Source organism: Pleuronectes platessa, chromosome 6 (assembly GCF_947347685.1).
Source record: "Pleuronectes platessa chromosome 6, fPlePla1.1, whole genome shotgun sequence".
NCBI lineage: Eukaryota > Metazoa > Chordata > Actinopteri > Pleuronectiformes > Pleuronectidae > Pleuronectes > Pleuronectes platessa.
In genome coordinates this window covers 11,370,651-11,385,634 of record NC_070631.1, presented here as the reverse complement: position 1 = coordinate 11,385,634, position 14,984 = coordinate 11,370,651, and the positions used below count along the sequence as shown (strand labels likewise).

Sequence of the window (14,984 nt, the reverse complement as noted above, 5' to 3'; positions counted from 1 at the left end):
AAACCATTTAAGGAAATGGGGATAAGGGGTTTGGTGCCAAAGCAGCCGAGTCAAGTCTGATATGGTTGAACTGGTGCTCAACGTTGGACCATCGAGTTCCTCAGTGAGAGAAGACTTAGGCTCCATTGAAGCCCATATACAGTGCCTTGCATAAGTATTCACCCCCTTTGGACTTTTCTACATTTTGTCATGGTATAACCACAGATTAAAATGTATTTCATCGTGAGTTTATGTAATGGACCAACACAAAATAGTGCATCATTTGGAAGTGGGGGGAAATATTACATGGATTTCACAATTATTTACAAATAAAAATCTGAAAAGTGTTGAGTGCATATGTATTCACCCCCTTTACTGTGAAACCCCTAACAAAGATCTGGTGCGACCAATTGCATTCACAAGTCACATTTGCAGGTCACATAATTAGTAAATAGGGTCCACCTGTCTGCAATTTAATCTCAGTATAAATACACCTGTTCTGTGACGGACTCAGAGTTTGTTGGAGATCATTACTGAACAAACAGCATCATGAAGACCAAGGAGCTCACCAAACAGGTCAGGGATAAAGTTGTGGAGAAATATGAAGCAGGGTTAGGTTATAAAAAAATATCCAGAGCTTTGAACATCTCTCTGAGCACCATAAAATCCATCATAAGAAAATGGAAAGAATATGGCACAACCGCAAACCTACCAAGAGGAGGCCGTCCACCCAAACTGAAGAGTCGGACAAGGAGAAAATTAATCAGAGAAGCAACCAGGAGGCCCATGGTTACTCTGGAGGAGTTGCAGAGATCCACAGCTGAGGTGGGAGAATCTGTCCACAGGACAACTATTAGTCGTCTACTCCACAAATCTGGCCTTTATGGAAGAGTGGCAAGAAGAAAGCCATTGTTGAAAGGGATCCATAAAAAATCCCGTTTGGAGTTTGCCAGAAGCCATGTGGGAGACACAGCAAACATGTGGAAGAAGGTGCTCTGGTCAGATGAGACCAAAATTGAACTTTTTGGCCTCAATGCAAAACGCTATGTGTGGCGAAAACGCAACACTGCCCATCACCCTGAGCACACCATCCCAACAGTGAAACATGGTGGTGGTAGCATCATGCTGTGGGGATGCTTCTCTTCAGCAGGTACAGGGAAACTGGTCAGAATAGAGGGAAAGATGGATGGAGCCAAATACAGGGAAATCCTTGAAGAAAATCTGATGCAGTGTGCAAAAGACTTGAGACTGGGGCGGAGGTTCATCTTCCAGCAGGACAATGAGCCTAAACATACAGCCAGAGCTACAAAGGAATGGTTTGGATTAAAGAATGTTAATGTCTTAAAATGGCCCAGTCAAAGCCCAGACCTCAATCCAATAGAGAATCTATGGCAAGACTTGAAGATTGCGGTTCACAGACGGTCTCCATCCAATCTGACTGAGCTTCATCTTTTTTGCCAAGAAGAATGGACAAACCTTTCCATCTCTAGATGTGCAAAGCTGGTAGAGACATACCCCAAAAGACTTGCAGCTGTAATTGCAGTGAAAGGGGGTTCTACCAAGTATTGACACAGGGGGGTGAATACTTATGCACCCAACAGATGTCAACTTTTTTGTTCTCATTATTGTTTGTGTCACAATAAAATTTATTTTGCACCTCCAAAGTACTATGCATGTTTTGTTGATCAAACGGGAAAATTTTTATTTAAGTCTATTTGAATTCCAGTTAGTAACAGTACATAATGGGAAAAAGTCCAAGGGGGGTGAATACTTATGCAAGGCACTGTAGACTGGTACGTTTCCAACTCTGTCTCCTCAATAACAGACAGCCGTACTAAAGGCCTAATCTGAAGCCATTGTGAGATAAAAGGGCGTCTCTGTAGTCCCTTTAGCGTTTTGTTTTGACTCTGAAAACCTCCAACAATAAAGAGGTTAAAAGTAATCGAGAACTGGTTCCATAGCTGCATGTTATTTAATGAGGCGGCAGAAATACCAAGAAAGGTCTTGTTGTTTATGCAGAGCAGATTGTGTAGGGGGTGTACCCCAGCAGGAACTCTCCCACTCCAACAAAGTACACAACCTGGGCAATGCCGAAGAGCGGAGCAATAACCAGGGCCCGGCAGCCGGCCCCCTTCAGGAATGCTCTGGGACCCTCCTTTGTCAGGATCTTTCTGCAATGGAGGAGAGAGCGCCGGGTTAGCTTGAAGCTGTCGACCCCGGCGAGGGGAATTTACTTTGTTTGGGATCCGTCCCAGTCACATTTACAATGACAGAGATATGATTACCTGACACAGTCCACCACTCCGCTGTAGGTTTCCTCATTAGCTCCTTTTTTGAGGGATTGTAGCCTTGTCTTAACCACTGCACGAGACGTAAACAAGTGCAATTTTAGTATGCAATCTGAAACATTTGGCAGATCCCTATATTTTTCCTATCCACTAGTTACCTGGATAGACTGTGTCACTCACCATCACAAGGGCTGACGGCCACTGCCGCAATGCATCCAGCCAAACAGCCTGACAGGAAGGACCAATAGAAGGGCACGGACGGGTCTTCTTTTGAATGCTGGCCGAGCTGGTGCAGATGTGCGAAAAGAGGGAAGTACACAACGGAGAAGGGGATGTCCCTGGAAACAAACAAGAATGTCCCCTACGGTTAGAAACCATCAATCGACAATGGAGAACCAGTTGAGCAGGATCAAGGGTTGAATGCGATGTTTACCTCATCAGCGTGGCCCCGAGCCCCTTGTAGAGTCCTGGGACACCTTTGGTCCTCAGCAGCTCTCTGGTGATCTGTATGGCGGACACGCGCATGACTTGAGGTGCAGGCCTGGTGTTGTAAGAACGGCTGATAACTGGACTGGTCCCCCCCATCTTCAGAGTTGTGACCACACTGGGCACCACCCTCTGCTGGGCCACTGAAAGGAGACACAGAAAACCATAGGGTTGATGCCAAAACTGTTAGAATTTGATTCTGGTCAACTATTCTGCTGCTTTGCTCGTAGATACCTAGCCTGCCAGCATCCTGCAGCTGGATCTTGAGCATCTCCATGGGACTGGTGATAGTGACCTGGCACATTCCTGCACAGCATCCTGCCAGCATCTCTCTGATCACCGTCAACTTGCCACTGATGACGCAGACTCAACGGTTAACGTCAAAAGTAAAAAAACAAAACAAGAGTGACATTGCAATCCAAGAGACTTCATTGTGGTACTGCTTATTTACCTATCTTTGCTCAACTGTTGGCGGAAGAAGTCATTAGCAGCTAGCTTGATGGCCTTTTCTGGGGTCACCAGGGTGAGATTTACGGCAGCACCTACAAAAGCAAGCAGTGATCAGAACGACCTTAATATCTGATAACCCATTTACAGCTGGGTCAGTAATTTATTTTAAGTCTTGTGCGAATACATTATTTTATCAGAAAATGTCTTCAATGACTTTTCATTTCCCTATTTCTGTTTTCACATACCTAATAGTTTTTTATGCATTTAATTGTAAAGCACTTTATAACGTGGATTTTGAAGTGCGCTATAAAGTTTAATATTATTTTACATGTCCGAGATACATGAATCAAATACTTTATACCACTGAATAAAAATGTAAATGATTCAATTTCGCATCGGATCACAGAGGTTGTCGATCGTACAAATTGGCTTTGCCAGGTTAAGTTATATGAACTAGGCCAGTAAGTATTCAAGCCCACTGTTGACATGGACATTGTGATCAGTCTTACCTCTGTACATGCCAAAGAAGCCTTCAGATTTTACTGTCTTTATTAAGCAATCCATCCTGAAGAAGAAAAGAAGGATAGAGGGGCCGTGGTGAGAAGGCCTGCTATGACAAATTATCATTAGCCATCATAAAATATAGATTATTTAAAGAAAACAGAAGTTATTGAAAATCGATTTTTTCTAACTTGTTCCCAACATGGGGAGAGAAGCTCATTTTCTTGCAGGGATCAGGGATTTTTATTCTCTCACATGTTCTTGTAAAGTTGCTGCCCGCTGCGTTGGTTCTGCAGGCGGGTCTTGGCCAGGTCAATTGGAAACACACAGGTGACTCCCACCATCCCTGCAATCCCTCCATTGATCAGTTTGGCTGGGAGGCTGTTCAGAGACGAGTCAAAACAGACACGCACATGACAATCGTTCCAATCCTCTGGGAAGCAGTGCATCAAACAGCATAAACCCACATATGTGAGGCATTATGCTTCCAAAGCCTTCTTCAAACTTACAGTCAAACATCAAATTGCAAACTAGAAATGTTTACAGTTTTGCATGAATGGGAAGAAATAATCCACACATGTATTCTTCCATCCTACGTTTCATGCTTGGGGGTTTGGTTAGGTCCATACCTGATCCGCTGTTGCTGGGCCATGGTTCTTGGTTGTCTGAGTGCACAAGTTGGACAGCACACAGGTGGAGGCCGCGGAGGGAGAGCAGGCTGAGAGTCCCTGAGAGACACTGAGCAAGGCAAGAGTAGAAGGAAACCCGGGGGTTATATATATAGAGGCAGGACCAGCCCCACAGATACAGGGACAGACTCCACATTGCTCTCCACCCCTGCACTGCCAGCCAAGAACTGCAGTCAGGGTTAGTCATCAACTTACCAAAATCCACCCACAATTCAAATAGCTTCCCCTGGATACACCTCCCAGCCGTGTCAGGCAATTCATTCGATTTGCATAAAGAGGCTTCGGCCCAAATTCCTTATTTCTATTATCTACTATCTTATTAGAATGGTGGTGTTTGGATGATGAGGCTAATGAGAAGGCAGCACTTGTGTTGGCTGGGAAAAAGGTGCTGCAGTGCAATGTCTGTTTATGTCATTTAGGTCATAGTCATTCATAAAGTCGATTGCAAGTTCAAATGTTCAAGCGTTTCCATCATAATTTTATCTTCAGGCTTCTAAGATGCACTTAGATGGATGTTTGGTTTGACTCAGGAGCGCCCCTATTGGTCATTGTGTACAAACAAAGTGATTATTGTAAACTGTGATCTTCTACGACCGAAGCTATGAGCAAGTGTTGATGTCACCAGCAGCAGCTTCTATCACATTCCAGTTCATAATCGGTGAATAAATACAATTATAACAGAAAGTACCAGGGCATGCAGCACCAACCTTGAGATGAAGTCAGAGGTTTAAAGTTATTGTGGCTCAGTTTTAGCTGCAGACTCTCCCTCTGTGCAGCTGCAGGACTCAAAGAATGAATACTTTAGTGCTGCATGGGGGTGTGTCAGACCTGACTTCCTGACTCATAGGAAGAGTCTCCTTGTAAAAGATCCTTCCACCCAGGTGAGCATGATGCAACTGTGTACTGAAGTTACCTAAGTTGTTAAAAGCTACTATGGGATTCTGTCGAACAAGTTTTTGTTTTATTGATGTGTGTATTTTTTCACACTTCACTAAATGTTCTTTAAATGGCCACATTATTATTCCAGGAGGGCTACATCTATATAGGAGGGGAAGACTAGTACATTTTACACAACTATAATTCCAATATTTAGATTCTGCCAAATATTTGTGCACGGTTTCTGATCCAGCCTGTAATGCAGCCAAGGGGCGATCAAGATATTCTTGTCATGTTTGTTTGGTTGATGCTCTCAGGAACCTGAAAGAATGATTTACTGTCAGGCACTGAACCGGTATCTTACTTTAGGTAAAAATACATTTATTGTGAACAGCATAGAATTTCTATTCTGTAGATAGAATACATTTTTGAGCTTTTGCCATAGATGAACACACAAACACACACACACACACACACACACACACACACACACCACCCAACCCAAAAGCCTCGACACTGTTGATGGTGATGAGGAACAGAGTCTGGAACTGGGTTGACATCATTTGGGGAAACTTCTGATCAGAGGGTTTGATTGAAGAGGGAAAAGCTTCCCCAGCCGATTAACTGTCACAGTATTTTACAGTGAGGAGGCTTTTTTTTGTCAGGATGATACTTTCAGATAATAGTACTATCAGGATGTTTTACTGTCAAATGTTTTACTCCGAATAATTTACTCCCAGTTACTTTGATGACAGTCCATTGGGGACTGGTGATTTTAATGGGTGTGCATGTCATATCTGTTCTGTTAAACCAGGGCACGTTAATTAATGACGACATTTATTTCCAATAGCCCACGGTCAGGGCTCCAGTGGGTTGAACCCACAACACAACCATTATAGATACACCTGTGTCCTCTGTGCGAAAGATTTGATATTTACATATGTGTGTAATATACTTTCAATCACAACAAGGACAGAGGTATCTGAATGGGTTTCCACACATACTGTGTAAGTGCTAAACCATTCACACACCCTGACACATCTATACAAATCAACAAGATCATTCTCCACACGCACACACTATCTTTTAAACCATGCACACACTGTCATTTGCACAGCTAATACAAGTCACATTCATTCAAGCTATAATGCATGGTCAACACAGGGTTTTATTGCAATATATTTCCTAACAAATTACAAAAAAAAGCATAACATGAACAGCTGAGGAGCTAAGTTGAACTACAGCAATATAAGCGAGCAGAGACTGCTCCATTAGGTTACAGCTTTATCATTTGCAATGTGTGTACATGTCTTGTGACATTTCAGAGGCGGACTGGTTCTGGTACTTCACGCTCCCATGCGTCTTGGGGCACTGGTCGTAAGAGTTTTGGCTGGTGCGGACACAGTTGTGTGTGCGTGTGTCACAGCGCTTACAGCTACAGCAGCGGGCCACGGGATAATACACCTGTGGGGCTGCATCCTTAGAGCAGCCGGGAAAACAGGCCGGTCGGTACACAAGGGAGAGAGGCACACAGCTACGCTGGATCAGAAAAGTCCTCCCAAAGCGGCCCTTAAAATTGGTGTCCTGTGAAAAGGGGGAACTGTTAGAGGCTGTGCAGGGATTCGACTGAGCAGTGTGACAGTGAGTGTGACCCGGTGGGTTACGATCGAGTAGGGGTCCATCATATCTGTTTCAACATCTCTTAAAGGTTTACTGCAGGATTTATTTAGATCTAGTGGTGAAGTTCTAGCATTTGCATCGCATTTATCTAATCTGTAGCATAATGACGTCTGTGAGAGGAATGCTTATTCACCTCAATATATTTTATACAACAAAACCTCTGAGGTACTTTTGTCATCGTCATCAACATAGTGAATCTACAACTAAGCAAAACCCAGAAGAGTAAAGAAATAAAATAGATACATTTAAATACATTTACCCTCCACATACAGGCAACAATGGTTGAACGGAAATATAATTAGATTGTTCATCAATCTACCAACATCGCTAAAAGATTCAGTTGGAAAGAGGCTCTAGTGGCATCTAGTGGTGATATTGAGGTATTTCCATCCAATTTATCAAACTCCTTCCGTGATGCTGTCAGTGAGAGTGATGCTGACTCTCCTCCATTTATCTCTCATTTATATGAAACAAAAGCTTTGAGATATGACTTTTTACTGTCATTGTCTTAAGAAACCTACAACTCAGAAAACACCATACTTTATAAGATTCAAGATTCTGCAATAAAATAAATAAATTGCAAATGCATTCACCTTCATGGCCTCATTGAAGCCATGCAACAAAAGTGTCAAATATTCTTATAATGTGCATTACTTTGCCAACATTGCTCAAGGTAAAGCGTGTGGGATTCAGTGACATCTAGTGGTGAATTGTTATATTGCCACATGAATACCTCTCTCCTCTAAACGTATTTTGAATATTATCTTCAATCTATGTCGACCGATCCCTCTGCATCTGACACACTGGACCTTCAATCATGTCTTAGTTGTTTGCATCATGTGAAAAATGTGTGTGTTTGAGTGTTGGCGGGGGTCACCTGTGTGTAACAGTAGCCACTGCAGATGGTCGTGTTGATTGCCACACACTGGGCACAGTCGTGCCTCTCAATCCACAAGGTGTGATTCTTCAACATGCAGGCACACACTGTCCCACCCATCAGCGCACACAGCAGTATGCATTGTGACACAAACAGAGGCATGCTGGAAGTGCATCAAAACACGCAGTGAGACATCTCAAAATTAAAAAAGACAAATCACTGCAATGATATTAAGTTATTATTTCCACATGAGAGTTTCATTTAAAACACATACAGCACACATACTTGAAATATGATTCGTATTTCATAAAAGTAGAGATATCAAAAGATGACAAAATGCATGTATATGTGAAGATTTCAAAGAAGTAGAAAGAATAATGTGTATTTTACCTTCTTCCCATTGTGGCTTCTCTGCTCCCCAACTCTCCCCTGTTCTGCTCTGCTGGGAATATCTGAAAAATATCATGGGTGTCCATCCTCTTTTATGGAAACCCTAGCCCCCCCCCCCCCCCCCGACTGCCCTGAGAGACTTCAGTCTGCAACATCATTCCACAAATCACATGTCAGCTCACACAGCGACAGTGTTTACAGTCAGAGGTGGTCTCAAAACACACTTTCGCAGAGTACGTGGGTTTGTTTAGAGTGTGTGCTCGCACATGTGGTCCAGGTATTACTCGTGTGTGTTTGTGCATGTGATGCAGGTATTACTTGCGTGTGAGTGTGTAAGTGCGTAAGTGTGTCTATGAATGTGCTTTTTTTCCCATTGTCGCGGGTCAATCTGTAGAATATGGGCTCAGCCGTGTACCAAGCATCTTGTGAGGAGAAGGGGGCCATACGAGGTGTTACATAATGTCACTGACCAAAGCTGCCTGACAATATGTGGGAAAAACCACAATCAACAACAATTTATATTATATATAGAGAGTTGCAGCCCTTACCCTTACACGTGTATGGCTGGTCACAAAGTGACCCATGTGATTAAGTAGTTTGGTGACTGGGTCAGCACTCACATGTTTCTGTCCCTGAGTGAAAAGGTTATGCCCTCCTTATCTAAGCCATTAATACTCCCATTATTCCCATCTGTTCTTAAAGGGAGGGACCATCTGCCCTCACAAACTAGTCAATGAACATGCTCGGCACACGTTTAAGACTTAGACGACCCATAAATCTCTGCAGCACCTCAGGTAAACCAAGAGTCAGGAACTGTGACGTTCTCAGATTTTATTTGTGGTAGTTTTATTGCGGACCACAATACTCAGTGGCACCTGAGTTTAAAGTTGTGCGTTTCACCATTTAAAACTGATTATATTGTCGTCGTATTTCTGTGCCAAATGATCAAAATCAATGTAGAATGCTCTTTGAAAAATCTCCAGTTATCCTTAATTGAAGTGTTGATTATCAAATATTTTATAAAATCCGATCACACTATTTCATTTCCATTTGTCTACACTAGGATTATAGTAATTTGATCAACTTTTCCACATATTTAATCTTTTATGTCGTATACTTTCTTCTCGCTGTATAAACCTAACTTGTGCTTTGAGACGTTGCCGCTGCTCCCTGTGACTGACCTGAGCCACGTTTCTGTCACCTTCTGTCTGTTTTTGCTCCACATTTTTCACGTGGGGTCACAGCTAAGTTACAAATCCATCAGATAAGTACAACACAAACTGGGTCATGGACAGTTCACCAACTCTCTTGTCCTGACAAGGATCCAGCTCGCAGTGTGGATTCATATGTATTTGAGTTTAATATGGCGAGACAGCGCTTTATTCTTTGATTGCCCTTTTGTTCAACCCTTGTCCGTCTTTTTATCATGATGTCTGCAGGTGACGTGCCAAGGTTTTAATTGTGCGGCGCTCCGTTTCAGATCTTACTGATGCAGGTAACTCTACACGCCCCAATGAGGACCCGGAACTGGGTCAGACAGAAACATGAATCTCTTTTGTTTTATGGGGCCCATGTCGGAGCCACGCCACCAGGTCAACAGGTCACTCCGCCAAGTCCACCAAGCCATCAGGTCATTTTTTTAGACATAAGAAACCTTTAATTTACAATGTTTAATGTATAAAATCAAGCAGACACAGATCAGGATCGCCACTAAAGAGTCATCAATCATCAGACTTGGGGAAGGATGGGATCTTTTGATGGTGATGTGATCAATTGGTGCTGGATTGTAATGGTTTGACAGGAACTGCAGAGATTTCTCATCGCTCCAGTTTTTACTGAGGAAGATGCAAAAAGCAAAAACACATCGATTCAAATGGAAACTCCTGGTGGATGAGAGAGGTCAGAGGTGACAGGGAAGCTACAGTATAACTCAAATCGACTGTAATGAGCCGATCAGCATCACAGGATGAGGTAGGAAGAAATAGTTAAAGTGATATAATGATTATTATGAGGATTCAAAGTTGCAAATGTGCTTCTGGGAAATTTGCATGTCATATTCTTTATTTGGATTTCACACTTTCAACATTTATCAATATTATTGTATTGCATGGGAATAACTATACTAAAACCAGAAACATGAAATAGTTGAAATGAACAACCATTACCTTGAAACATTTACCTGTAAAAGTTGATATGAGTATACAGTTAATACACAAGTGGCACAAGTAGTTTGTGATTATTTATCCAGGTGTTTTGTATCTGCAGGATGTAAACATATCCTTTATCCTTTTAGTTGTTGTTGACAAAATGTATCAACTTGTCAAGTAAAAGTGGGGGGAGAGTAGTCTGAATTGGGTTGTGGAGCTGCGCACCACCTCATACATCGCACTCATCTGCCAGCCGCGAGTGATTCCAATCCGGTGGACGTCACATCCACCAGGGGGCGCGGTTACACCAACTGGCTTCTCCTGCTACGACCAACCACTGAGAACCATGATTTCTGGTCACTCGCTCACCCGAATCAGGTGACACCCTGTGAGGGCAACTATTGGCTCTTGTCTCAGACCTTCCCCGAGGTGATTGGTCGGAGTGACGAGCACTCAGCACGTGACCTCTACAATGAGCTTCCGCCCACGGAAGTAGATATGATCAACACGAAGTATATGTCAAACCGTAGATTCACGTATAGTCTCTGTTGTGGTGTTGGAATGTTGTGTGTATTGTTGTGACAGTGAGGATGTACGAGATACAGAAATCAAGTACAGATGTAGTTTGATTCGTAATTTTTCTTTTATCCTTCCCTTTTCCTCTTTTCATTCTAACTTAACGTGACATGGACTCCGTTGCATGCTGGGAAATACATCTCAGAGCATCCTTAGAGCATCTACCTGAAAAGCAATTATAAATGTAGGATTTAAATAAACATAGAACATCAGCCTTTTTATGTAAAGAACACACCAAGTCCCAAAGGGTCATTTTTTTACATTATATTTTCTGTACAATATAGTTACATTGTGGGAACAAGTTAATATATATTTAATAAAGGCATCATTATTAGTTAGTTTTCTTTCTAAACATGTTTGTATTAAAAAATACTAAAAGACAAAAAATATAAATAAATACACAGCAGTTAGAAAGAGGGGCTGCAAACAAGTGAACGTTCAAAATGAATAAGTAATGTTTAAAAAAAGAAGTTGGAATACTTGAACACTTATCATGTTCTCCCACCTTTATTCATATTACATAAAAAAATGTTTATTTTAAACCTTTTATAATAAACAGCTCATTCACAATTAGAAATGGCTTATACTTTGCAAATGATACATTTTACAAATAACATAGCTAAGCTGCAGATAGAGCAGGTTTTTCAAGTCAACAATGTGCAATTTATCAACATGAAATTTAAAGTAAAAAATAAAGCTTTCTCAGTAGAGTTCTCTCCATCATGGTGGCTGGGTGCATCTGCAGTCAATAGAGATGCATATTGATTTTTGGTGAATTATTCTGTCTGCACAAGATAAGAAATATCACCTGTTGCAGCCTTACTACATTACATTACATATCATTTAGCTGACGCTTTTTGTCCAAAGCGACTTACATTTTTAGAACACTCAGCATTTATGAGGGGTCATTTAGGGGTTCAGTATCTTGCCAATATATCTTCGAACCGGCAACCTTCTTGTTGCAGGACTCCCACTCTATCCCCTAGGCCCCGCTCTCCCTTATAGAGCCAATTCTTACTGTTTATTAGGAAATGTATTCTTACAAGATTGTTAATTAATTGGGATGTTTTTGATTCTTAATTTCATGTCAAATAAACACTTTAAGAAATGATTTATTGTTAATTGTTATTTCTGATTAATCAGATGATGATCAGCTGTGATAGAAGGATCGTTTGTCTCTCAGCACAGCAGGAGGAAAAAAATGTTTGATCTCACCCCGAAATTAGACATGTTTGTTCATTTTTAATTGTATCGAATAAAAAATAATCAACAACTGCGGTGTTATGATTCAGACTTTGTCTTAATGTGTGCTTCACGAAGCTTTACCAGTTGTCTAGTAAAAGTACTGATGAAGACTAAAAAGTATAAGTACAAGTAAAAGTGGGGGGAGAGTAGTCTGAATTGGGTTGTGGAGCTGTGCACCACCTCATACATCGCACTCATTTGCCAGCCGCGAGTGATTCCAATCCGGTGAATGTCACATCCACCAGGCGGCGTTAAGAGACCGCCAGGCTTCTCCTGCTACGACAGTCCACTGGGATCCATTATGTCTGTGCACTCGCTCACCCGAATCAGGTGACACCCTGTGAGGGCAACTATTGGCTCTTGTCTCAGACCTTCCCCGAGGTGATTGGTCGGAGTGACGAGCACTCAGCACGTGACCTCTACAATGAGCTTCCGCCCACGGAAGTAGATGTGCTCAACATGAGATATATAGTACCGTGAATGTACACATCCTCTTTGTTGTGGTGTTACAATATTGTGTCTAATGTCGTGACAGTGAGGATGTACGAGATACAGAAATCCGTTATAGACATAGCTTGATTCGTAGTTGTACTCTTTGCCCATTCTAGTTCTTTCTAACTTAGCATGACACGGACTCCGTGGCATGCTGGGAAATACAGCTGTAACCATCCTTAGAGCCCTCCCTATAAAGCAGGAGGCGTTCCCCTGTAATTACAAATAAAACATAAAACGTAATATACAGCATTTTGTGTAAAGAACACACCGACTTTAGGAGCATGGTGCTTATTTTAGCTTCCATCTACCTTTTATTTATTATTTACGTGGTATAATAAACAAAGACAAAGTAAACACTCAAGAAACAACAGCTTCTAGAGGTCATAATTCCACCCTCCAAACTTTTTTTTAAAACAAATTTAAGTATTAATAGTTCAAGCAATAGAGGGTTTTCTTTTATTTACATAAAATTCACTGAAATTGAACTGACTGTAGGAGAAACAGTTCCCATACATCAGTCAGTCATTGTCCCACATGCTCCCTGTTGTGACTTCATTTTGCCACCAGATGGAAGAAAAACGCTCTCTCCCATTCTGCTGTGGAACTGTAGCTACAGACTGTGAGGAGCATGAAGAAGATGCCCTGCGGCTGCATCATTCCATCAGGTTGTTCAAGTCGTGTCCACTGAAAAAAACAAACTATCACTCACCTGAGCAGAATGTCAGAACATGACCTGATCACATCTCGCATTCAATACAGTTAATAACCAATTATTAAGAGCACATTAAAGAGCACATTTCCAACTGCTTAATGTTATTGTTGTGCATTTGATAATAAAAATCTTGAATCTTGAATCTTGGTTTGATAGAGCAAACTGGGACTGTTGAACTGGCAAGCTTCCCTGAGAATGTGGAGCATCGCCCAAGGCCAGTGTATGATAGTCATATAATAGCTTGTTATGTCTGTGTGTGTGTCACCTATAGGATTCTGCTCATACCGGCTGCTAATGCATTCGCTTCACCGCCTTGCCAACATGACAAGAAAGGTGACTATCTCAAGATGGGAGTGGGAGGGAGATATTTCTGGGGCCGTTTGTTGGAGTGACCTTGCTACACCTCAGGAGGACGAGGAAATAGTTTGACCCAAATCCTCACCGGTGTCCTCGAAGACACACTTAATAACTTGAGGAATCTTGGGACTCCTCCACTCCACTCCTCTACCGTCCACCCCACTCCACACTCCTGTCCTAACTCTCATTGTGCCTCCCTTTTTTGGGGGTGTGTGTGTGCACCGTCACACTCACGCTCACAGACCCAGAAGACCCCCACAGGGTGTCAAAAATCTGTTTCACAGTGCTTAAAATAATCAACCTAGTTGAGGAGGAGGGCTTCCCAGTAACATGTCCAATAGCTCACTGCCTCAGCTTTCCTTTCATTTCAGTGCTGGTCTCAGTAGCATTTATTTCCTCTGCCAAGGAAATTATGTTTTCGCTTGCATTATCTGTTTGTTTGCAGGATCAAGCAAAAACTACACAACTGGTTTCTATGATCTTTTATGGAGTGCTGGGCATGACCCAAGGAAACAAATGATCAAATCGAAGTGTGGAGCCTCATCAGGGGGATGAAAGAGTGAGACAAGGGATAGTTGATGGATCTTGAAAAATCTGACACGTTAAGAGGACTGATGAATGAATGTGTGCGATTTGGTGCTGATCCAAAGAAAAATCAAGTTCTAGTGAATTTATATGTGGTTACATGAGGGGACTGTCTGACTGATTGATCCAGATAAACAGGCAGATCCTGGCTTTTTTTCTCTGTCAGGGTTTGTGAAGAGAACAGGTGGACCCAAATAGTAGGAGCGAGGCAGGATCCAATAAAAGAATGACGATTTTTTTCCAAATAGCTTCAAACAAGGAGCAGGCCCAGGAAGGAAACAACTGCAAAATTCAAACTGTCCAGGAAAAGAAAACAAGGCAGGAGACACTGGAGACAAAAGTTACAGAGGCTAAGACCATGACTGAACAGACGACTCGACGAAGCCAGAGCTGAGGAGTTGACTTAAATACAAACTGATCTGATGCCAAATCAAGGCAACAAAACTGGAGGGAAACACACAACACAGAATAAAACACACAATGAAAACAACTCTGAAAACAAGGAAACACAGGTTAAAGTTAAATAACCAAAAGAGTCCATAATTCAAACAGTCAAACAAAAATCAAAAAGGTTTGAGCCTGAATCCTGGGTTTCTCTTTCTTTAACATGTAGAGCGTCAGCGTTGGCAGAGATATGAACTCTCCAATTAG

At 42.0% G+C, this 14,984-nt stretch overlaps 2 protein-coding genes across 2 annotated transcripts; both read right to left on the bottom strand.

The window, feature by feature from the left end:
* Positions 1–1,445: 1,445 nt before the first annotated feature.
* On the bottom strand, positions 1,446–5,211 carry LOC128442333 (mitochondrial glutamate carrier 1). The gene is made up of 10 exons (XM_053424749.1): positions 5,101–5,211; positions 4,334–4,442; positions 3,960–4,085; positions 3,713–3,768; positions 3,205–3,295; positions 2,988–3,106; positions 2,701–2,896; positions 2,448–2,605; positions 2,265–2,340; positions 1,446–2,150 (listed from the first exon to the last, which is right to left on the bottom strand). The coding sequence occupies exons 2-10, from the start codon at positions 4,354–4,356 to the stop codon at positions 1,991–1,993; spliced, it is 1,005 nt and encodes a 334-aa protein (XP_053280724.1). The 5' UTR covers positions 4,357–4,442; positions 5,101–5,211; the 3' UTR covers positions 1,446–1,990.
* Positions 5,212–6,556: 1,345 nt separating this feature from the next.
* LOC128441944 (thyrotropin subunit beta-like) lies at positions 6,557–8,227 on the bottom strand. The gene is made up of 3 exons (XM_053424075.1): positions 8,217–8,227; positions 7,827–7,989; positions 6,557–6,853 (listed from the first exon to the last, which is right to left on the bottom strand). Exons 1-3 carry the CDS (start codon positions 8,225–8,227, stop codon positions 6,557–6,559), a joined length of 471 nt encoding a protein of 156 aa, XP_053280050.1.
* Between the last annotated feature and the right edge of the window lie 6,757 nt (positions 8,228–14,984).

What these genes read in the sequence shown, in the direction of transcription:
- LOC128442333 (XM_053424749.1), bottom strand. Translation starts at nt 4,356, where the DNA reads ATGGCCCAGCAACAGCGGATCAG. An exon ending in CTTCTTTGGCATGTACAGAG is followed by an intron (nt 3,296 to 3,712) that starts GTAAGACTGATC and finishes TTGCTTTTGTAG; the next exon opens with GTGCTGCCGTAAATCTCACC. An exon ending in CTCGGGGCCACGCTGATGAG is followed by an intron (nt 2,606 to 2,700) that starts GTAAACATCGCA and finishes GTTTGTTTCCAG; the next exon opens with GGACATCCCCTTCTCCGTTG.
- LOC128441944 (XM_053424075.1), bottom strand. An exon ending in GTGGCTACTGTTACACACAG is followed by an intron (nt 6,854 to 7,826) that starts GTGACCCCCGCC and finishes CCCTTTTCACAG; the next exon opens with GACACCAATTTTAAGGGCCG.